The following is a 23,636-nucleotide window of genomic DNA, read 5'->3' as shown; positions in this document are numbered from 1 at the left end:
TATACATAATATATATCAATTATTATATATGGATGGCAATTATTATTAATAATAATAATAATAATAATAATAATAATAATAATAATAATAATAATAATAATAATAATAATAATAATAATTTGGCTTATTTATTTATATTTTACATTTAGTTACATTAGATAGTTAATTACTATTTTTGTTTGTTTTGAATCGTACTTTGTTGATTTGCCCCGGATGTATTTACTGGGCCGGAAGTTTTTCTTCTCCCGTCCCCAAAGCGAGGAAGCTATGGCGGGGGACACCTCAACGGAGCTTCTTTTTCTCGATACATTTAAGCATCAAAGCGCTGAGGTAATTCTGACATTTGCATCTCAATTTCGTCCTTTGCATTTCCTTCAGAAAAGCACGCATGCAAAACTCATATCGATCTCATTTAGGACTTTTTGTGGAAAGGTGCTCAACTTTGAAGCTAACGATGCTAACTTGGCTAACATTAGCAGTTGTGTGTTTTTGCACATCTACCGGTCACAGTGGCTGCTTTTAAGTCGCGGTTCACAAAATACCTAATAAACTATGGTGGCAACACTTTCCTTATATCCAACATGAACAAAATAGTCTGTTATCTTCGAGTATTAGATTTATTTTTCGTCCATACAGCCTTTAGTTTGTTTGCTGGTTACCTAACATGCTAATGCTACAGTACAATAAAGAGCTAATCCTGTTTAAATTAGATGATATTTTAGATGTCTGGTTTTTGTGATGCAGTGAATGACTGCTGTCATGTGTTCTGCAGCTAACCAACGTGGATGTGGTGCGGTTTCCTTGCGGGGTTTTGATCACAGAGGTTCGGGTGATTCCTCCAGGGATCAAAGCTCACAGTAACTTACCTGACAACAGAGCATTTGGGTAAGAGCTGCTGCTCCACAACAGCCACCGGGCGAATAATTACTTGTTTTTCCTGTTTTAAATGTATGTGGTCTAATCAGTACTTTGCAGAAGTATCCCTCTAACGTTTTCCCTTTTTCAGATTACAACCAAAAATGTCCTTGGATTTCAATAGGATTTTATGAGGCGGACAACTGAACTCGAAAAGAAATAAAATGTGTCTTTGAAAGTCTTTCAAATAAATGTGTGTCATGCATTTGTTTTCAACCACTTCCCTTTAGCTGCCAATAATAGCTCACCTTTGTTTAATTTAATCTGAGTATAAATCCAGTAGCGCTATAAATGCCTCAGAGGTTTATTTTAGAGCAGTAGTGAAAAAACAGGATCAGCACTCTGGCCAGTTCGGGGTTAAAGCTAGGCAGAGGTCAAATGGTCAAGTCAGGTTTTAAGAGGTCCACCTGCGAATCTCTACATGTGTTTAAATCTTCACATCAATCCAATTAAATCATCTGCAATTTGAAACTTGAAGTTGGCAGTACAATGCTGTGGAGATTCTTTTTCCAATCAGAAACTGAGACGTTTGGTTAAAGTTGATAGAAATATAGACGAAGCTACATAAGATGCAATCCTGGACGGAAATTCATTTGAGATTGTGAAAGCCTTGAAACTGATGCTCGTCTTTCAGCAGGAGGACCCTCAACATAAAGTCAGAGCTGCAACAGTACAGTTCAGATCAAAGCAGATTCACGTTAGGGGCGTGCTGTGGTGGCGCAGGGGGTTAGCATGCCCCACGTTTGGAGGCCTTAGTCCTCGACGCGGACGTCGCAGGTTCGACTCCCGGTCCCGACGACCTTTACCGGATGTCTTCCCCCCTCTCCTCACCCTCCTTCCTGTCTGCCTACTGTATAAAAAATACGAGCCACTAGCGCCGCAAAAACTCTTCGGAGAAAAAAAAAAAAAGCTAGAATGGTTCAGTCAAAGTCCAGATGTTGCAGAGAAGAACTGGTGAAACTTTCAGTCTCTATATATGCAAAGTTAGATCAGACATGGCACAAGAGATGTATAGCATAAGGACATGAACATATGCAGATGTGTGAAATGAGAATCCTAAAGGTTCTAATGTAGCTTTCTGCTGTATTAAATTACAAAATGTAAAAAAATGTTAAAGGGTTGTGAGTAGGGCGCCGGCCCACTGCAGATGTAGTATTAAATATTCCCTATGGAAAAGTTTGAAGGTAATTGGCATGTTTGGGATGTGCTAGTATGCAAGAGAAAATGTGAGTAGGAATGTTGAGCTGTTTGTGATCTATTATAACCAAATGTAATGACTAAGTTCTTAAGAATGTGGAAACGTTAACAAATGGGGTTTGGCAGCTTTTAATAAAACTCTGGTATGGATATATGTAGCCACTTGTTTTTCTTGATATTTTCAGAAAGTAGTTTTGGAGGTTTTTGTATTTTGGCCAGTACCTTTGCCATAAATTGTGCTCCATCATTTTTTAACTTTAATAAGTTAAATGTCACTGTACATTATTTATTATGTCTATAGTAATAAAAGCAGAAAAGCCATTAAGTCAAATGTCAAGATGTTTAAGGATCAGCAGAAGCTGTCAGGGCAATAAGTTTAGAGGTCCTAACTGTGTGGTTACTGTACTTGCAGGGAGACTTCACCTCACGCTTTTCAGTTGGAGCTGTTCTTCAACAATGTCACCAAACCCAACAGCCCCACCTTCCACAGGCTGGGCAGGTCAGGATTATTTCCACTCTCCCTTCTCTCATTTTGTCATTTTAAACCGTCTCGTACTTATTATCTGCATTTCCCGATCGCTTAGATGGAAGAGTCTGTCCCACCTGTAGAACCAGTCACTGCAGCGTGTGGGACTGGTTTTCTTAGGACTGTTGTGCACCCATCCTTAGTACCGTGTCTTTGTTTCCTGCGTTGGCTAACTGGTCTGTCCAGAAACCCAACCCCAGACACAATTATCTGAAAGTGACACAAAAATGTGAAGGTCTCATTGAAGCGAGAGGTGAAAAGGAATGTTTTTGTCTTTCAGTTTTATTCTGGCTGCGTAATAACCAAGGTGTGCACAGCAGCTCTGGAGCGTAAACATGCATGTAGAGTTGCCTTTTTGTAAAGCTTACACACCCGCATTATTATATGTCCTGGGAACTTCAGCAGGACAGGTTTGACTAATCTCTATGACTACTGTAGAAATATCGCTTCGGTATCCTAAGCAGTTGCGACTGGGATGTTTTTAAATAAACATTTCTTGGACTGTGACTCATACTTCCCATTATTATTATAATCACATACAAGATTTTTCTTCTTAGAATGTAGTTCTGTTGTGATCAGTTAATACAAAAACTATCTCTTCTTCACTTCTCAGGAAGTGTGTTAGATGTCATAATATGACAACGCTGAGTGAAATTACCATGGTTTCGTACTCTTTACACAAAAATATCAATAACGGTAAAGCTCTTCAGCTCTGGTCTTTAAAGGTGCCAGTTAAAAATATTTCCCTGCTCCAGTCTGTCTGACTGAGGTGATTTTATAACCCTCTGTTGCATTTACCTGAGCATACTGTATGAAGTTGGTATGTTTTTTTTCCCTTGCTGGCGTGTATTATCAATTAGGCAAATTAAAATGTGTTTCTGTGTTTTCTTTTTGTTATTTTGTTTTAATCATTCATGTTTCGGTTTTTATCCACAGTTTGGAATATGATGAAAACAAGTCCATAGTCTTCAGGCCCAGCGGAAAGGTAACAGATCAGTTATGCGCCACATAATTTCTGTTCTCTGTGGTTGATTTGTGAATAATGATTTGACGCTGTGCGTGCAGGTGAACACAGATGGGCTGGTGCTTCGTGGATGGTACACCAGCCTGACTTTGGCGGTCTACGGCACCGCCGAGCGTCCTCACGGACACGACCACGGTTCGCCTCCTCCACCGCCACCGCCTCCCCCGCAACAACCAACTGGGCTCAAGCGGATTATCAAACAAGGTGGAGCCACTAAGCCTCCTACTACTCTGATCTTTTCTTCTACTTCCTGGAAGAATTTATGTTTCTGTTCTCTTAGGCTTGTATTATTTTTTTTTTGCATGCTAAATGTTTCTGTGTTTATGTTTTTGTTTTTAAAGAATGGGAAAAAGATGACCAGTATAACGGCAGCCCACCCAGACCAGCACCCAGAGGGCCTCGTACTCCGCCTGGACCTCCACCCCCAGATGACGATGAGGAGGAGCAAGTCCCAATGGCAGGTTAGATCTGAGCTGCTGGATCAGTTTTATACATGTTGATTTAAAGTATACAAGTGAATACTTTTGCAGAAGTTTAATATAAAAATATGCACTTTACTGCTTTCATTGAGCTTTTTTTGCATTTATTACAATAGTACAATAATTATTGTATTAGTACTCTTTTGATGGATGACCAGCGACGCCGTCTTCTGGATGGTGGCCAAACTACAACACTAATTTTAATTTAATAAGCCATTAATCAACTATTCATTGTAAGTCGATTGATTTTTTTTGCATCTTTGCTATAGCCAAACTATATTTTGTGCCGTCTGTTTTTCAGTGGGCGTGGTCAAAGATGAACCGAGCCAGGGCCGTGACGACTACCTAGAAGCCGTGTCGCCTGAGCGATCGCTGCCCGCCGATGAGCCTTTCTCCGACGCCGAACAAGAGGAGGAAGGGGAAGAGGAGGAGGAAGAGGAAGAGCAGGAGGAGGAAGAAGCACGGACCGAGGGGAGCGTTCCAGAGGAGGAAGAAGAAGAGGAGGAGGAGGATGAGGGTGAGGACGAGGAGGAGGAGATGGAGGAAGGTAGGGGAGTTCTTGCGTGGGAGTGGGATAATCCATCCTCCCAAATGGACACCCGGAACCCCGCTCTGCCAGTCTTTGGGCTCTGGGTCCGTTTTGTCGGACGCCGCTTCGGGGAAAGGTTCCGTTTGGGACTGAGCAACACCTTGAGTGTTTGCTCAGGCATGCTGCGTCCATCTGCAACCGCTGGATGGAGCATCGAGCTCCTTCGGGAAGGCTTGTTGGTTGACCTTTAGATGCAGCCGCGTGGAAGTCTTCCTGATGCTTCCTCTCAGTCGGGGCTGCGCATGTGCTTCAGTCGCATCATGCATGCTGAAACTAACCCTGCATGCTGGAGAGATGCTGCCATCAGAAAGTAGCTTCATGAGTGTATGCAGCTGTGTTTGATAAAGGGACTGAGCCGTTTTTGTTGACCTCACTCATGTTTATAGAAACGTTTAATAGATTATTGCTGAACTTTTTGCCCGTCTTTTTGCCCAGGTGATGATGGCTATGAGCAGATTTCCAGTGATGAAGATGACTTGGACAACGGTAGCTTCAAGCTGCCCACCTTCGACATCGACTACACGCCCGAAGACCTCGCCTCCGTCCCTCCCGTCCAGTACGATCCATATGAACGAGAACTCAAACCGCTCGTCTACTTCACGCCGCCTTACAAGACTCGCTTCGACGCCCAGCTGGAGAAAACCAGCGTAGAGGAGCCCAGAGATGCTGGTGGGACAGAAGGAGCGGCTGGTGGAGAGGAGGCTGAGGTTGTCGCTCAACTTAAGGAGCTACTGGCTGGTAGCGGTGAGGAGAGAGACGCTCGATGGGTCACTGCTCTGGAGGAAGCTCCTGGACTCCTCAACAAAGGTTTAGCTTATCTAATTAAACAAGGAGAAGCTGAGGAGCCTGTTCGCGTTTTAGTCCTGTGGGCTCTCCAGGCTCTGAGCATGGAGATCGCGCTCACGCAGCCGATCGCACTGAACCTCAGACAATTAAAAGCTGGCGCAAAGCTGGCGTCCTGCCTGGCCGAGTGTCCGCAGGGCCTGGCGGAGCTGCTGCGCGAAGGCGCCCTGAACGTGTTGCTGGAGCTGCTGCATGCTGACCACGTCTCCTCCACCCTCAAGCTCAGCATCCTCAGAGCTCTGGACGCTCTCATCAGCGCCCCCGCAGGAGTCGAGGCGTTCCTGCAGGCTGGAAATTCAGAGAAGAGCGGCTATCAGGTTAGCATGGTCTTTAAAATAGCTTCCTGACTTTTTGAAACCATTTTTATTTGTTACTGATGAACACATGGATAAGTTAAAGCTAAACATGCAACTTTTTTTTTCAAATTTCAAAGTCTAAAAATCCATCCATCTATACATGCTCTTTAGAAAGGGATGAAGGTGCTTGAAATCCTTGAAAATCCTTGCATTTCTATTAGGTGTTTTTAAGATTTAGAAAGTGCTTGATTTCTGTCTAAAGTAATTGAAAGTGCTTAATATTCATACTGCACAGTTTTGTACTAAAGTGCAAGCTGACATTTGATTTAAAACCTAAATTTGGAAAACAGAATTTACAGTTGAAACCAGATATTTTATACACCTAATACAAGGGTGCATTTTTTTCTCACTTTCTGAAGTTAAATCAGGCTAAACTTTTCTTGTTTTGGGCTAGTTTGAATTAACAAAATTAATTAAAAAGTAAAAAATTCCAGAACACTTAAAATATTTTTTACAGATTTTATTTTGTAACTTTCTTTGTACATTGTATTTTATTATTTTATTTGAGCAGGAATGTGATTTGTTTGAATCATTTCTTAATGACTCAATGACTTATTGATTTATGTAATTGAAGTAAAAGTTTAAAAAAATATTTTATATGTTAAACATGTTATTGAAATTAAGAGATTTTTTTTTGTTAATTTAGTTTTTTGTTCTCGGACCAGTCAGCTGTATAAGGTGTGTATGAGAGGAACATTTAAAACATAACATTTAGTTTTATTTTATACACATCACAAGACATTAATAACAGTAATAAATTATGTAATGATTGATTGGAGTTGTCTTTTTTTAGTTTATCTGTATTGCTTTGACTCCCATGTTGTGTTGCTGGAAAGGTTTAAAAACTCACCTTAAAATGTTTGAAATTGAATTTTACTGTGGGTAAAATGTACAAACCATTTTCAGATACCGCTGATGTAAATTGACATGTTTAAATGTCTGGAACAAAAAGTGTTTTGACATTAGTGTTGATTTGCTTCTCAGCGTTTGGTGCAGCTGTTCCTGCGTGAGGAAACCGTCCGGGTGATAAATGCAGGCAACGCCATTTTACAGAAGAGCCACATGTATGAGGTGCTTGTCAGCCTCCAACATGCAGCCGCGGCTTGGAGCGAACCTCAACAGGTGACGGCACACACTCTATCCAAAGAGTTCAAACAAATTTGAACTTTGTGGACATGTAGAAATGAATTTGTTCTTCAAATGTGTCTTTATACTTAAAGCTGAATCAATGTTGAGAAGTCAATAATTAAAGAAGTTGTCAAATTTAGAGTGTAATGTTTAGTAGCTGGTTATCTCTGTCAGGAAATTAATGCTGGGAATAATTCTGTTTATATCTTTTATGCTTATTAAAATATTGAGCATATTTTAAAACAAAATCTTTCCATATATTTTGCTGTTTTTTCTAAATCGCAGTTTTTGGCCCCAGCTTCAGTACTTTTAGATATTTTTTCCTTCAGTGGATTAATCACCAGAAATGCTGTAGTAACCCTGGTCCGCCAGTAGGTGGAATCAAAGTTCATTATAACTGCAATAATATTTCAAACAGAAAAAAGATCAGCATGCTAGGCTAAAGATTCACTTAAAACATTTGTAGTTCATGTTCACTTTCACACAGTTTCATCAGTTTTATTTAAGATTCAGTTTGTTTTCAAAGTTCATTAATTGTTGGTTTTTTATTTATCCTTTTATTATCTTAAAAGTAGTCCATGATCAGATTTTTTTTGTTCTCTTCAGCTTTAATCATTTACACAAAAAACTGCAATTTCTCTAGGATTTTTACACTTTTCACTAATTGTTTTTATGGTTCAGCTACACTACATGTAGACCTTCCCATCTTTGGTTTAAAGACACCCGTGTTATTGTAGAGTCATGTTCAGAGAGACGTGTAGAGAGTAATGTTGCTAATCAGATTAAACTTAATTCGTAACCACAAATTCTGAACCGAAAACGTCACAATTTGGTTAAAATTGATCGTACGTAACTGACTCTGATCCTCAGGAGGAGATGGAGGATGCTGAGAGTCCCATGGAGGAGGAGCCTTCACTGAGCTCCGCCCCCGTCAGTGAGGCCGAGCTCGAAAGGCTTGCTGGGGTTTTGGAAGAGCTTCATCACCTGCTGGAGACGGCCTCTCACTGCATGGTGCAGCCCCCTGGGAAAGCGTTCCCAACTACGGCCAGAATAACCGGACCGCCAGAGAGGGACAACCCTTACCCGACGCTGTACAGGTACAGACAGCAGCTGCATGGAGTTTGCATGTTCTCCCTGTGCATGCGTGGGTTCTCTCCGGGTTCTCCGGCTTCCTCCCACAGTCCAAAAACATGACTGTCAAAAACATGACTAAATTGAAAAATAAGTGTGTGTATGCATGGTTGTTTGTCTCTGTGTTGCCCTGCGACAGACTGGCGACATGTCCAGGGTGTATCCCGACTCTCGCCCGAAACGTTAGCTGGAGATGTACCAGCTGGAGAGGCACCCCATTAAGGACAAGGGTGTTAGAAAATGGATGGATGGATAATAATGAACTTAAACATTTTTAGTTCATTTACATTGTTTTTATATCCAAAATGCTGGAAAAGTTGAAAACTTGAAAAAGTGCTTTAATTTTACCGAGGGGAAATGTGCATAAACTCTGTGGTAAGCTTCAAGATGATTTTTGGATAATCTGTGATATTTATTTACATCATCTTCAGGTACATGCACGCGTGTCATTTCCTGGAGAGCACAATTGTGGTTCTGTCAGCGGCCGCTGCAGTCGGACATGTCGGGGTCACTCAGGCCATCAAAGAGCTCCTCCGCTTCCTGTCGCTCACTCAGTCCGGTCTGCTCTACCTCCTGGCCCAGGCCGCGCCCACAAATCTCCTGCTGCGTCTGCTGGCGTCGGTGGCAGAGTCTGAGGGCGAGGAGAGCCTGCCAGCAGCAGGGGAGGGGGCCCTCACGGGGCCGGGCTTCGGCGAAGAAGGCTTTTGCATGTGGCTGATGCAGGCTCTCCACGCTCTGCAGGGCGTGTCCGAACTCATGAGCCATGTGGCTGCAGGGGGGGAAGGAGGGGTGGCCTTGGAGGAAGGGGACAACTCTGAGGTCCTGGGCACGCTCCATGCTCTGTACCTGATGACGTTCACGCAGACGGGCCGCAGCGCCGTGGCTCACGTTCTGAGCCTGGAGAGCAACCTGTCCTGCCTCGTCAGCCTGCTGCAGCACCACAGCAAGGAGACACAGGGGTACGGCTGCGTTCGCTTCAGAGAGGCACCAATCAGGCGTCAGAATCCACCAGGTTATCCTTGATTAGACTCAGATCAGCTGTATGGGCTGCAACTGATGATTATTTCAGTAATCAATTAATCAATTATAGTGACGATTAATTAACAAATAATTAGCACATTCTGCAAATATTCCCATTTAGCCACTCAAGCTTATTTTCTACACTTTTTGTAGACAATAGTGTAGAAATTGTGTTTAGATATTTGAAAAATTCAAATACATTTTTTTTAGATAATAAAATAACAAAACCTTACCATGTATTTTTTGTCTAATTTCTAGTGAAAATATCTTAGTTTTGCTTTATTTCAAGTTTGCTATCTTACCAGTATTTTTTTAGCTAGATATAAAAGCTTGTTTTAAGTAAATAATTCCTTGACATTGATGAAAAAGTTCTTGCTCTATTGGCAGATGATTTAACTTATAACAAGACATTTTTCCCACATTATAAGTACATTTTTCTGCCAATAGAACAAGTACTTTTTCATCAATGTTAAGGAATTATTTACTTAAAACAAACCTCAATATCTTCCAGAAAAGTCACTTTTAACTTAGGTTGTCTTATTTCAAGTGTAATAAGATGTGTGCAGTCAAAACTGGACTCTTGAATAGTTCTGGTTAGATCTATTCAATCAGAACTGTTCTGGTTGAATAGTTGACAAATAAGTTTTTCTAAAATTTTAAGTGCAGTATATATATCCTTTTGGTTCAGTTTTGGATTAATTACTGCCCTGACTGTGTTGTTTTTTTCAGTAAATTAATTTTTTTAAGTTGGTATACAGTTAAGAATTATTTGATTGCTATCTCAGTTGACAATTATTTCAGTCATCGATTAAACTCAATTAATCCAATTAACCGTTTCATCTCTACAGCTGATCAAATACTGCGATGTCTGATTTTGTTAAATATATTAAATCTTAAAACTTTCACAGGTTTTGGTCTTAAACACATCAACCACTCTGATGCAACAAATAAATAAAACAAAATTTAAGACATAAATCAGGTTGATTTTGTAATACCTTAGTGTTATATTGGATTTGAAAATAAGATGTCAACAAAAAGACCTGCAGCACCGTTTCTGTGTTTTGAGTTCTCAGAAAAGCAAAAATCAAAATGGGTCTCAATTGAAATCCTCTGGTCAGACCTTAAAGAAGTCTAGACGTTGGTATCAGCCTGATTGGTGCATCACTGCTTTACTTATAATTATAATTGTTTCTTTGAGTCCTTTTAGGTTTAACTTTTCTTGTCTGTTTTTCCTTTTAGTGAGGCCAAATCTCGTAAAGCAGTGACGTATAACTACGCTTGTATGTTGGTATTAATGTTGGTGCAGACGTCTAATGAGCTGCGGATGATGGAGCAATATGCTGCTCCGCTGCTCACTGTGGCCAAGGCGGATGACACGAATGCCAAGCTGCAGGGTAAGTATGTCACATATATACAGTAATCTACTGTTAAAGAAGGTTTTTAGTGTATGATTATGTGTGTTTTTATGTTCTGTAGAGCTTAGTAAATGGTTGGAGCCTCTGGAGAAACTTCGCTTTGAGATCAGCAGCATTCCGACTCTCATCAACTACATCAAGCAGGTAAAAGCTTCCACATCAGTGCAACTTTCCTTGAAGATGTTTTTATTGTTTTAATTTGTTTTGAAGGTTTTTTTATCTTGTAAAAAAAGTACAAAAGTACATAATTTCACTTACAACATCCGAAAAATGTCTTGTTAAAAGTCAAATAATCTTCCAGTGGAACTAGTATCTCATTTAATCGACATTAAGGAATTATTGACTTAAAACTAGCTCCAATATCTTGCTAGAAAGTTATTTGTAAATTTGTCTTGTTTCAAGTGTGCTAAGATATTTACACTAGAAACTTGACCAAAAATACTTGGTAAGATTTTGTGTTTTTGCAGTGAGAGCAGTCAAACAAGAGCTGTTTTCAGATTGCAATGTATTTAGTTTTATGTGACTGAAAAATACTAAGTAGAGCATAATTACATATTTGAAGACAAAGGAAAACACAATTTTAATTTTTTATTTTTTTTGCAAATAACATCGTAAAAGTGTGGCCACCATTTATTGGCAGGCATCTTTTTTTTATGACACTCCCAAATAAAATCCAGTGCACCTAAAGAGAAAACTGTTTCACAATAAATACCTCGCTTATGTCAAACCTGAACAGTTTTTGTTAGTTCACTCTTTTATTTGCAATAATTGAATGAAACAATTCAGAAACTGCATATTGGTTAAAGAAGTGTGAATTCTCATAAATATCCTGTTTGTTTGATGTCAGAATGTGGAAAATGTGTTGAACATTGAGGGAACTGGGCTGGTCACTGCTCTGAGAGTTCTCTATCACATCGCCTGTCCGCCTCCTGCTGTTGAAGGTAAAAAAAAAAACTAGAAATGTTTTAATTATTGAAAGGAGGAAAAGTCTCATACAAGTTAATCTACTTTTATGTTTTGTTGGTGTCGTTTGTCAGCAGAGTGAACTCACTTGTCACCTCGATTCTGCAGGTCAGCAGAGGGATCTGAAGTGGAGCCTCGCAGGCGTCCAGTTGTTCTCCGGCGAGGGTCTGGACACGTGCGTGCGCATCCTCCAGAAGCTGTGCGGCGTGCTGCTGCAGCCGTGGCGCGTTCACGGGCACATGGGTCCGACGCCGCAGCGCTGCATGATCCTGAGCGTGTGCATCAGCACGCTCAGGCTGCTGCGCACCATGCTGACGGAGCTGCTCCGCGGCGGGGCCTTTCAGTTCAGAGACACACGCGTGGCCAACGTTCTGGTGACGCTCCACATGATGGTGTGCTCCATTCCGGCTTCTGGGCGTCTGGACGGGGAGGAGACGAGAGTGCAAGCGCTCATCGTGGACGTGCTGCTCACCTTCACGCAGGGCGTCAGCGAAGAGGTGAACACAGGTTTCACACAAGAAGTGAGAAGTTCCTGTTGGTCAGTTTGTTGAGACGAGCGTTCATGTCTGCAGGTCACTCACACAGAGGAGACTCTGGCCAGTAACACCTGGTCTCTGATGCTCAAGGAAGTCTTGAATTCCCTTTTAAAAGCTCCTGAAGGTTTGTTCTCTGGCCTAACGCTGCTCTCTGAACTCCTGCCTCTTCCTCTGCCGATGCAGAGCACTCAGGTGACTCACTGACCTCTTCGTCACCCGCTGCTTTCATCACACGCCTGCTAACATCCTGATGTCTACCTCCACAGGCGTTATCAGTCCAAGATGTTGCTATCGCCTTAAACACCAGGAAGCTGTGGAGCATGCACATCCGGGTCCAGTGGAAAGTTCTGTCGGAGGTGCTGAGGTGTGTGTGCTCCACCAGCTGCCCGCCTCTCCTGACCATGCTGAGGAGGGTCTGCGTCCAGCTGGCTGACCTGTCCTCGCCCACCGCAACGCTCGTCATGAAGACGGTGTTGGAGCTGCTGTCTGAGGAGCTGCAGCCGTGAGTGACGTTTATGTTTGGCTTACGTTCACTTTAGAGGAACCTTGTTGTAGGTAAAGACAAAGTAACATTTTCTTTCCAAAAGTCTTTTCAAATTGTTATCTGAAAAGTGTGGCATGTATTTGTATTCAGCCTCGGTTGCTCGGAGGAACCTCGATGAAAATCCGGTGTAACCAGTTCCCTTCAGAAGTAGAAGTCACCCAATTAGGGTTCGTGCAGGTGCTTGAAATTCTTGAAAATACTTCAATTCCAATTAGATATTTTCAAGGTTTTGAAAGTGGCTGATATTTAAGCTGCCCAGTTTTTATACGTTAAGCAATGTTATTGAAGTTGGAGGATTTGTTTTAGTTAAATTAGAGTTTTGTCTGTAGGTGAGGAAATACTCCAAAACACTTGCAGCTGTAATTGCAGCAAAAACTGATTCTACAAAGTTTTGACTTGGGAGGAGCCGAGTATAAATTCAAGCCACACTTCTCAGATTTTTATTTGAAAAATCTTTTGAATACATTGCATTGTTTTACTTTCACTTCCCAATTACGCTCTGTTTTGTGTTAATCTAGGACAGAAATGTAATATAGTGAAAAGGTTTAAGACATTTTCAATGTATTGCTGGGCCTCAGGAGATATTTTTGATTTATACTGTAAACGTATGTCAATACCTGCGATTTACTACCTAAAGGGCCGAGGGGAAAAGTGTTTGCTGGGGGCAAGTCCTGCGTCTGCTGTCGCTGCTGGACGCTCTGGTGTCGCAGAGGGCTTGTAAGAGCTCCACCCTTCACCTGCTGTCGGGCTCCGTCTCTGGAGACGAACAGGTGGCAGACCTGTTTCCTCTGCTTCTGTCTCTGCTGGTGCCCCCAGCTGGTCACTCGCTGCAACAGCAACAGTGCAGTGTGTTAGTGGGGACAATACTGCAGTCCCTGTGTGACCAGGTAGGAGGAGCTCCTCTGGAAAGAAAATAGTTTTCTTTAAGTTAAACTCCCTTCAAATTTCCATCGCTTGTTTTTATCAGGACATTTCTCTGGTGGTGGCGCCACCCAGTGAGGGCTGCGTGTCGGAGGCTGAGCAGCTGGCTAATGCACTTCCAGGCCGAGACATGATGTCTTCGGTGTGTAATTCCGTGTTGGAGGTTTTAGGGAATAAAGAGGCCAGCATCCCTCTGCTTCTCACCTGCATCAGGACATTGACTTTCCTCACAGAGCACGACTACGGAATCTACCACCTCAAAGTGTAAATGTCAAAGTTTCCCTCTGGCTTTTCCACGTTTAATCTATTCTTCAGGCTTTGGCATCGTCTTAGATTCATGTTCTCTTCTTTAATTTCCTTCAGCACTTTGAGGAAACATGGTCCAGAGGTTTGCTCGCTGCTGAAGAGGCTGGTGGTTTCCTTCAACAAGGACTCGACGGATCTGATTTCAGCTCTGCTTGACTTTCTGAGGCAAATCCTAAACACGGAAACAACGGTAAATTCACCTTAAATAACAACAGAGTGAGACCAGCGATAAAAATGTAATCACTCTGGGTGCAAAGAGCTGAATGTTCTAGAGCAGACATTAGATCACTCAAATGAATCATCTGGTAACTGAATGTCGCAAACTGCAAAAACATGAAATCTTACAAAGTATTTTTAGTCTAGTTGCAAATATCTTTGTACATTTAAAAAAAAAAAAAATTACAAGTAAGTTTCCATTAAGATATAGGATCTTATTTTAGATTTAAAAAATGTCTTAATATTGATGAAAGTTCCACTCTCAGATTAGAATAGAATAGAATATACTTTATTGATCCCCAAGGGGAAATTGCTTATTTGTTGTAAGCTCCTCCATCTTTGGTAATAAATGCAAAGTTTGTAAAATTAAAGATTAAGATTTAAGATTATATCTCTTATTCCCAATGTTATAAATGAGGTAATATTTTAAATATCCAAAATTAAACAGAGCGACTAAAAACAATACATAAAACAGAAATAAAAACCACTTTCAACCAAAACCATAAATAAAATAAATTCCGATGCCTCTGTGAACAGAATTTTGCGTATAAAATAATAATCAGAATGGAAATATTTTTAATTTATAATGCAATTAATTGATTAATTGCCTAATTGTGTAAAACACTGTCAAGGCATCCTCTATCTCTGCTGGTATTTACAGGCTGTTGATGCTTTAGCTTAACTTTCCTATTAAAAAAAATATATTTTAGGAAAAAAAAAACATCTTGAAATTCAGACATATTTGCAGTAATCAGTCTGAATTGTGAACTTTAATTTGTTTCCAGTGTGCAGAGGAAGGCCAGGGCTCCAGTGAGGAACCTGCCTGTGTTGCTCCACGCTTGCTGTCGAGCTCAGAGATGAAATCTCTGCTGCAGTTTGAAGACTCAGAGTCACACCCGCTAATGGCCTTAGAGAAGCTAATCACGGTACGCATGATGCGCCGCTGTGCAGGTGTGTCTTTATAAAGCTTGGCGTGGACTTAATGTGCAAGTTTTCTTGCTTGTTTGTGTTCAGAAATTATGTAAAGAAGACGATTCACTGGAAACCATGATGGAGAACGTGATTGTCCTGAAGCAGACGCTGGAGACGGCCACAGAAAGTCCTCCACCGTCAGAAACCGAACCCGTTCTGCCCGCACCCGAAACGCTGGCAGCCCAGTTCAACCACAGGTCGGCCTCTTGAGCTGTGTTCATAACCATGAAAAAACTGACTCACAAAATGATAAATAAGATGAAAATAATCTTATTTAGCAGTAAAGATGCTGTGCCTTGATTTCTCCTGCAGGACAGTGTTTATTCTGTCAGAAGCTCTGGATGAGCAGCTCAAAGCTCTCTGGTTCTCTCCTTTCCAAACTGATGACATAGAAACAGATCTAGACATGGTGAGTTTGAAATTGGTTCAAGATTTGAAGGTTAGATTTGAATCATTGGTTGAAATGATTCAAATCTAACATGAGACCCAATTGTGGATTTGTAAGCCTTCCCCATTGGTTCAAAAGCTTTTCTCCTTATTCCGCTACATTTTGTTGCATCCCTCTGTTTTTATTGATGAGAAACAATTAGGACTGCAACTAACAATTATTTTAGGAATCGATTATTCTGATAATCAGATAAAAAAAATGGGCATATTTTACCTATTTTTCATTTAAGCCTTTTTTATACAACACTAGAAATGCATTGATGCCCAAATAAACAAATAATTCGGTTCCTTTCTTGAATAAGAAAATAAAGGTTATATTTCCTTAAATGCAATTACGGCCTTCTTTTAGTGAATTTTAGCTGAGTGAAGCTGAAACTATACCACTTGAGGGTTTTTCACTAAAACATGTTTACAGACAAAGGTGTTTTTTTTTTTTTTATCTCAAATGCAAAATGTATAAATATTTTGTAAGGTTTTGGCTTAATTACTGTTGGGAATATGTCGTTTTTCATCAATTGGCCTTTTTGAGTCTGTGTACTCTAGTTAAGTAATGTATTACTGAATTGATGATTATTTCAATAATGGATTAATCACTATTATTCCGGTTAATAGCTTCAGCCATTGAAACAATTTTGCACAAGTATTTAGGCGACTGTACTCTCTCAGGGACATAAATATTAAAGAATCCAGCATGTACAATGTATTCTTTACAGTTTTTCTGTTTAATCTTAAGTGACATAAACATGTCTCCCATCTGGTTTCATTCGTCTGTTTCTGAACCTTGCTTCAGGTGAAGGTGGATCTGGTGGGCTTGGCTCAGGAGTGCTGTCCAGAGCTGGATCTGAAGGCTGAGCTGGAGCGCTCCTTCCTCTCTGAGCCGTCCTCTCCCGGTCACACGAAGGTCACCAAAGGTTTCCGACTGGGCAAACACAAACACGAGACGTTCATCACATCCAGGTGCAGCACTGGCGGAGCCTCAGGTGTGGCTGATTCAGTATCTTTACAGGAAGTCTTAAATCAACGCTTTCTGTGCTTCCCTCTGCAGCGGTAAATCCGACTACATTGAACCTGCTAAAAGAGCCCACATCCTGCCGGCGCCCCGCGGCCGTGGAGGTCGAGGAGGGTTTGGTCAGAACGTCGCCCGGCCCCATGATATTTTCCGGCTGCGCAAACAGAACACTTCCCGCCCTCCCAGTATGCATGTGGACGACTTTGTGGCAGCAGAGTTTAAAGACATTGCTAACCCACTTGGGATTCTGCCTCCCAAACGTCTGCCAAAAAGCACTCCCAAGCCCCCCACCAGAGGGCTGTTTACTGGCAACAGAGGCAGAGCGGCCTTTCACAGCCAAACTCGCTTTTTCACCCCACCGCAGCCTAAAGGTGTTCTGCTCTCAGGTGACGTGTTTATCTGTTTTAACTCTGAAGGTTGTACTTCTTTAGCTGAAACAGTAGAAGGTAACGAACGCCCATTTCTGGTGCTGCAGGTAACTACGCTCGGAGAGAGGGAGGCCGGGGGTTGTCATGGAGCGGCCAGGTTCCTGCTGTGACCCACAGAGGAACCTACAGTGAACCCCGCGGAGGTCAGAGCAACTTCGCCCGAGGGCCTCTGCCTTCCCGACAGCTGCCTGCGAGTACGTTCACTGCAAAAACACATTTCTACACAAGCATCTCAGCTAATTAGAACATCATTAAGTTATTTTAACAGTAAAAAACATTTATTGTATAGATTTAAGATACTAAAATACTATACTTTGAATTTACATTTAGGAGACAGATATTCTAGGTTTATGCTTCCTTCTGCTTTTTTTCTTTCATGATTTCGTTTAGTTGTTACATAAACTATTTATATTTATTGCGTGAATGAAATAAATAAAAAAAAAAATTTTATTTATAAAAAGTTTTTATTCATTGTATTATTTATTCGAACAAGGTTAAAAAGTAATACATGCATATCTTAATTAGGGAACCCACACCAATAGACTGATATGTTTGTAAAGTCATTCAATTAAGGGTTTATTAGATTCAAATTAGTTCCAATCGATTAATAGGGTACACTGAGACATTTCAGTGTTGTAGTTTGACTGCCATCCAGACGAGGGCGCCGCTGGTCATCTTTAACGGAGCCAGTTGAACTTGATACAGGAATTAACGATGGCGGCCATACTAAAATGGGGAAGATAAACGGTTAAACTGTTTTCATGCTTATGGTTCAAACGGAGTCCGCTTTGGGAGGCAAAATGTTTGTTTTGAAACATAAACTCTGGAGAAGCTCCTTAAGTTCCACGTTAAAAGCGCTCATTCACCACATTGCTCTAAGACCCATTTGTTTTTGTTTTTTTAATGTTCTGCCCTACAGGTGCTTATCGGTTGGCCATTCGGGATCGAGCCCCACGGGGCCGCGGAGGTACGGGACTGTCGTGGCTTGGTGCAGGGGGAGGCGCCGGCGCCGCAGGAGGAGGAGGAGGACGGGGCTCTCAAGGGAGCAAATTCAGTGGTGGGGGAGGCAGTGGAGGTGGGAGGGGCAGACATGTGCGCTCTTTCACCAGGTAAATCCACCTGGGTAGTGACTTCAGCCTCGTGGGCTACAAATGGACCAATCAGGATTCATGTCTTGGCTTTGGTGTCACAATGACTTCGTTGAGATGTTTTTTGTTTTGTTACAGAATAAAGGTGGCAGTGACTGAGTGTGTGTTTTATTAAAAATAAAAACGGATAAACTGGCTGAGACTGAACAAAATTAAATGTTCAGAAGCACTTATTTACAATTTCATCCAGTTCAAGCTTGTAACGTGAAAAACAAAGAGATAAAAATGACTTGACACTGAAGGAGAATTAGAAATCAAAGCTGAAAAGATTGTATTGAAATCCATCCTCGGTAAACAAAAAATGTGGATGGTTTCATTTAAATTACCGTATAAGTCACATTTTTAAAATCCTCATTTGTTGGTCAACAGAAATCTGGCAAAAACTTTGTTTCCATTCAATCTGCTTTGGCACAAAAACTGAAAAAAAGATTGTGCAATTGCAGCTGGCAGGAACGAAGCTTTTGTATCCAAATGGACAAATTTAACCATTAAACACAAAAGATGAGAATACAAGGTAATCATGGACTGAAGAGAAATTATGAATTGATGGATATTTGAAGATGAATAAACTGCTTTGGACAATAAAAGTGGGAATAAAATTGTATTCCTTGTATTTCATAAGAGATCTTGAAACATATAAACAGGTATGTGCATTTCATTCAGCTTTATTTGACCAATTTTCTCTAAATGCTCGTGAAAGCATTGGCTACAAACTCGAATGTCTGTCTGGATGCTGGATTAACATGGATTAAGCTCACGCCTTTCCTGAGATGACTCTCGTAGTACAACTGAATAAATACTAATGAACATTCCTAGGTAATTTATAAACCAAACCCAAAACAATGAATTATTCTCAATATTGTTCCATAAGTTCATAATTGTTTTCTTACAATGAATAACCAATGATTTTCTACATAATCCAAATATTATAGTTTTACTCAAACTGAAAAATACATCTGTTGTAATGTGATTAATTCATCACATTTTAAACTTTCTTGTTTAACCAAATCTTTACATTTTGACATGATTAATAATTTGTTTAACTTAAAATAAACTGAATAAATTGTTCCAACTTCCAGTTCCTGTTGGAATAGAGGTATGAAGATGAAATAACATGTCAAAGGAAATAGTTTTGTTTTTTAGCCAATAATTGATCAAAACTAGTGTTCAGTACAAAAACAGTGTAGTTTGATTTCTATATCATTGCTGGAACTTGCAAATAAAAAAGATAAATTATAGATGGAGCCATCTTCAGTTCTAGTGGGTTCAGATGACTGTCACCTCGCGGCTCTTCTTCTTGATGCAGTCCAGGGTCAGACTCCGGGTGCCGCCCTTACGGACTCCTTCCCCAAGCTGAGGTGAAGCGGGAGGGCCTGCAGCACAGGGAGCCTGAGCTGAGTGCAGAGACAGGCAGGAGGCGTGCAATGAGGCCTCCCTCTGCTGGTGTCGAGGTGGCTCTGTGTGAACTTCCCAGGTGGATGATTGCTGGTCTCTTGCATCCCTGGCTGCCTGCTTGGCGGGAGGCTGACTTCTGGTCGGCTGGATGTCTCTGAGTAACTCCAGCAGCTCTCTCTTCTCCAGCTCTGCCTCTGCCAGTTCCTGCCTCCTCAGACGCTCTGCTCCCAGCAGAGCACGCATGTCGCACATCACACGGGACAACTGACCCTGCAGAAAAAAAAATCATCCTATCAGACACATTTGTGACAGCTGTGAATAAATCACTCTGCTTCAAAAAGAACCATCTCAACCTGAAACCGAGAAATAAGAGAGAAATCTCTGTCTATGTAATTTAATTAATGTTAGGGATGCAAACAATTAATTAACAAACGATTACTATTCGATTAATGGTTTATTCAATTAAAATTTGTTCCAATCGATTAACCAATAACGTCCACCTAGAGACCTTCTTTTAGTGCTGTAGTTTGGCCTCCATCCAGCAGAGGGAGCCGCTGGCCATCATTATGCTACAGAAACAAAGATGGCGGGGCCATACGACAACGGTAAAGAAAAACTGTCAAAACAATCCGGTGTGGATTCACTGTATGCTGCTCTGTTTTTTAATATAAACACTCAACAAACTCCTTACGTTTAACCTCAATGGCGCCCATTCAGCTCTGCTGCGTAGTGGAGCTGCGTCTATATCTCATGAAAAAATTACTGATGTACAAAGACAAGAGTGTGATGACGGGAAAGGCATAAAAATTGTAACATGATTGGGGGGAAAACACTGCCAATAAGTAATGTTCATTTTGAAGCCTGAGATAAAGAACTTCAAACGTAAAACTTTAAAAGCAAAGTTTTAAGATTCCTTCAAGAGCAACCATAGACGATACTTCCCTGTTCATGGGGGATCGTTTCACATTTGTTTTTCCATTTCATCTTTTTCTATTCAGAAACCTAATATGTTCCTGTTTTGTTATATTCTATAAATATGTCTAAATTTAATAATGTAAGAAAACCTAAATCTTCAGTTTATTCAGCCTAATCCTGCCAATAGACAATGTTAAAAATTTTATTGTTTTTTTTTTGTTTTTCAATTCAGCACATTCTAAATTTTTTAGCCCTTCATGGAAAGACGGTCAACTCTCTTGATCCAAGAGAAGATTCAGGTTCTTAAGAAAATAGCCGCTTATCAATTCATTATTAGTCAATCGATAAGATCAATCAACTTTAGGTTAATCAGTAACTTGAATCCTTAACTCTTGTGTACTTCAGTATTTCACCTTGAGCTCCTCCACTTCACTCTTCAGCTGCGACTCTTTCTGCACCATGTGTCTCCTCTGGGAGTCCAGCCGAGACTCCATCTCTCGTCTCACCTCCTCCACCTTGCACAGCATCTCCGCCCTGCCAAAAACAAACAAACAAAAAAACCCCAAAGTGACAAGATCAGAAGGGACACTGAAGTGTAGTTGTGATGTGACAAAATGTGGAAAAGGTCTGGGGCGAGGACACAAACCTCATCATGTCCACCTCCAAGCGCAGCTCTGCCACACAGTTGTGCTGTGATTGATCGATGGAGTGGAGAGTGTGACCACAGCCGTTGGGACACTCTCTGCTGCGGAAGTTGCATTCGGACAGGTGGGCCTCCAAACCTCGTCTCTCCACCTGCACCGGACAACCTGAGAGGAGAACGCCACCGAAATCCCCAGTAAATCCCCGGTTGCATGAAGACTTTGTAACATATCTGACGTTTTGTTGCATTTTAAGGGTTGAGTTTTGTTTGCAGACAAGAGTTGGAAGAAAGGCCTATAGTAGCAAGAATAAACAAAAAAGCAGAAAGTGTGAAGCTGTTGAATAATGATCCCTTTGTCGGTCTATCTCTGCTTTACTTATCTGTATTTAATGATCATTTTGTAATATCTACTAGAAAATCAAAAATGTGCTTTCTTTTTCATGTGATCAGTTTTGATCTTAAGTGTACATATTCATCATGGGCATTTATATCTTTATTTTGGATTTTTAATGACCCATTTGAGCCAAATAAATCATCAACATGTGAATTTATCAAACTATCAACATCACATCAACAAATTTTAAAACTAAAACCTCATGGAGAAGTTGGAAATTAGTGACTAAAATTTTGAATAAAGCAAATATTTTAAAGCTCAAAACAAGATTTGTTCATTTGCAAACTTTAAATGAGAAGAAATAGAGCAACCAAAATACGTTTCATCTTTCAGAGATCCACTTAACACTATTTTGAAGAAAGATTTGTCAATTTCTGAAACATGGTGAGCATTGACAAAAAAAGAAAAGCAAGCTAAAGATGGAAGAACTTCTAAAATCTTGTAACAAGATCAGGAGTAATACTTTACTGGATGTAGAAGAAAATAATTTATGCAAATTTCTCAGTTTCAACCACTTAAATAGTAAAATGCTTGCGATAAGCATCTAGTTATTTTAAAATCTACAAACTCCACAGCAATCAGACAGCAGCAGAAATAGCTGATGCAATTTTCATAGCACTGCAAAAAAAAAAAAAAAAAAGTCACACTGCATGTTCACACTTTATCACTGTACCTACCACAACGGTAGCAAATATACTCTCCACCTGAAAATGACATGTTCACAGTGACATCATGGGTTAAAAAGCACATATTTTATATGCATTCCGGCTTATCAAATAAATATAGATCCCAGAAAAACTTTGTGTGTGGTCTCTGGGGGGGTTCAGCGCCATGACAACAGATGAGCCACCTGTTGTTCAGCTGGTGGTTTCACGTTACCTTTGTTGCCTACACTTCCATGACGATAACCACTTAACTTTACAGTAGGTGATATACATAAATTGAAATAATAAAAAAAATCCCCTAGCATATGCCTGGCCTCAGCTAAGAAGTGTTTTCTTACCTGTGTTGGAACAGGCTATGAAGGCAAACTCGCACTCATCCTCATGTGAGTGGAGGCTCTCCAGGGAGCAGACCACCTCACACCCCTGCCCTGCGTTTACACAGCGGATCTGCAGCCGGTTCAGGTCGTTACGCATGTACCTGCCATTAAACAAGCAGAACCTCCCAGATATGCACGACCCTAAACAGTTTAAACTCAGTGAGAGATTTGGAGTGAAGGGTGGGCTGCAGGGACCCACCTGTACAGCGGTCTGAGACTGCTCACATCCAGGGGCAGCCTGTCTTCAGGACAGGAGTGGTGATGGAGCAGCCAGCTGCTGATGCAGGCACTGCAATAAGCATGTTCACATGGCGCCTGGAGGGGGCGCTCTAGCACGTCTCGACACACACAGCAGAGCAGACCCTCATTGACGTAGCCCACAAACCTCTCCAGATCAAAGCCCATCCTGCAGCTTCAGAGGTCACTCAAGTTATGCACTGCAACAACAACAACAACAAAACTGTGAAGAAAATCCACTCATGTTTCTTCTCTCACAAAAACACTCTCCTACCTGAAAGATTAATCTTAACTTCATCCAACTCTTCCTTCTTCCTCCCTTCTTTGGTTTTTGACTTTACATGCACCTGCACAGGTAACCTTCCCTCTTCTCTTGTTGCTGGATGCTTTCCTCCTTCATCCCCTCTCTTCACTCCATGCAGATCCAGGTGAGGGTCTCCTCTCCTGCAAAGCCCTCCCCTGCCTTTTGAGCGTGCGTCTCTGCGGGGAGGTATCCCTGACAACGGCCAGACAGCTGTTAGATGAGATCAGATGAGGCAGAATTACAGCAACAGAAAAACTAAGTCAAGAAGAGAGAAACGGATGCAGGACGTCTCACTTACTGCCTAAGAATTAAAGCAGTGTTGGGACATAGCCATTAGAGATCATTGCCAGTTCTGTCTCTCTTTAATGACCTGCCGCGTCCCGAGGTTTCTCTCTTTCTGTCCGTCTCTGGATGTGGGATTAACATGGATTACACTCTCTCCCTCCCTGATTGGATTAAAGAGCACACAACATCAGATGTCACAAAACACACTAGGACAGGGATCAGAGGTCATCCCTCCTCTTATAGGTTAGACTCAGCAGAGAAATAGTAAAAGAGCTACTGCACAAAATTGTGAAATAAGCCGTTTCTTA

At 41.2% G+C, this 23,636-nt stretch overlaps 2 protein-coding genes across 4 annotated transcripts; one reads left to right on the top strand and one right to left on the bottom strand.

Annotated features, from left to right (window-relative positions):
* The first annotated feature begins 236 nt into the window (after positions 1 to 236).
* Positions 237 to 18,212, top strand: virma (vir like m6A methyltransferase associated). Of its 2 annotated transcripts, none has more exons than XM_023330990.1 (27): positions 237 to 330; positions 773 to 885; positions 2,525 to 2,611; positions 3,575 to 3,623; positions 3,704 to 3,866; positions 4,004 to 4,123; positions 4,443 to 4,658; positions 5,166 to 5,890; positions 6,914 to 7,051; positions 7,928 to 8,154; positions 8,620 to 9,147; positions 10,448 to 10,602; positions 10,685 to 10,767; positions 11,471 to 11,564; positions 11,695 to 12,083; positions 12,159 to 12,314; positions 12,389 to 12,624; positions 13,304 to 13,553; positions 13,634 to 13,851; positions 13,951 to 14,083; positions 14,895 to 15,035; positions 15,124 to 15,278; positions 15,394 to 15,490; positions 16,319 to 16,485; positions 16,574 to 16,923; positions 17,013 to 17,159; positions 17,885 to 18,212. In XM_023330990.1, exons 1-27 carry the CDS (start codon positions 268 to 270, stop codon positions 18,076 to 18,078), a joined length of 5,394 nt encoding a protein of 1,797 aa, XP_023186758.1. In that variant the 5' UTR covers positions 237 to 267; the 3' UTR covers positions 18,079 to 18,212. The 2 variants fall into 2 exon arrangements, with proteins under 2 accessions (XP_023186758.1, XP_023186757.1); XM_023330989.1 differs by having other exon boundaries at positions 4,443 to 4,688.
* Positions 18,213 to 18,395: 183 nt separating this feature from the next.
* On the bottom strand, positions 18,396 to 23,477 carry LOC106699992 (RING finger protein 151-like). Of its 2 annotated transcripts, none has more exons than XM_014473125.2 (7): positions 23,342 to 23,477; positions 23,014 to 23,253; positions 22,702 to 22,939; positions 22,464 to 22,603; positions 21,070 to 21,232; positions 20,837 to 20,957; positions 18,396 to 19,778 (listed from the first exon to the last, which is right to left on the bottom strand). In XM_014473125.2, exons 3-7 carry the CDS (start codon positions 22,905 to 22,907, stop codon positions 19,380 to 19,382), a joined length of 1,029 nt encoding a protein of 342 aa, XP_014328611.1. In that variant the 5' UTR covers positions 22,908 to 22,939; positions 23,014 to 23,253; positions 23,342 to 23,477; the 3' UTR covers positions 18,396 to 19,379. The 2 variants fall into 2 exon arrangements, with proteins under 2 accessions (XP_014328611.1, XP_023186760.1); XM_023330992.1 differs by having other exon boundaries at positions 23,014 to 23,235.
* Positions 23,478 to 23,636: the final 159 nt, after the last annotated feature.

This window comes from Xiphophorus maculatus, chromosome 3 (assembly GCF_002775205.1).
Source record: "Xiphophorus maculatus strain JP 163 A chromosome 3, X_maculatus-5.0-male, whole genome shotgun sequence".
Lineage (NCBI taxonomy): Eukaryota > Metazoa > Chordata > Actinopteri > Cyprinodontiformes > Poeciliidae > Xiphophorus > Xiphophorus maculatus.
Note: the sequence above shows the minus strand (reverse complement) of the source record. Positions and strands in the feature narration are given on the sequence as shown.

Coding starts and splice junctions, on each gene's coding strand:
- LOC106699992 (XM_014473125.2), bottom strand. CDS start 22,907: ATGGGCTTTGATCTGGAGAGGTTTGTGGGCTACGTCAATGAGGGTCTG. Junction 22,604..22,701: donor AGTCTCAGACCGCTGTACAG/GTGGGTCCCTGC, acceptor GTTTAATGGCAG/GTACATGCGTAACGACCTGA. Junction 19,779..20,836: donor GTGAAGTGGAGGAGCTCAAG/GTGAAATACTGA, acceptor TTTTTTCTGCAG/GGTCAGTTGTCCCGTGTGAT.
- virma (XM_023330989.1), top strand. CDS start 268: ATGGCGGGGGACACCTCAACGGAGCTTCTTTTTCTCGATACATTTAAG. Junction 11,565..11,694: donor TCCGCCTCCTGCTGTTGAAG/GTAAAAAAAAAA, acceptor TCGATTCTGCAG/GTCAGCAGAGGGATCTGAAG. Junction 14,084..14,894: donor TCCTAAACACGGAAACAACG/GTAAATTCACCT, acceptor ATTTGTTTCCAG/TGTGCAGAGGAAGGCCAGGG.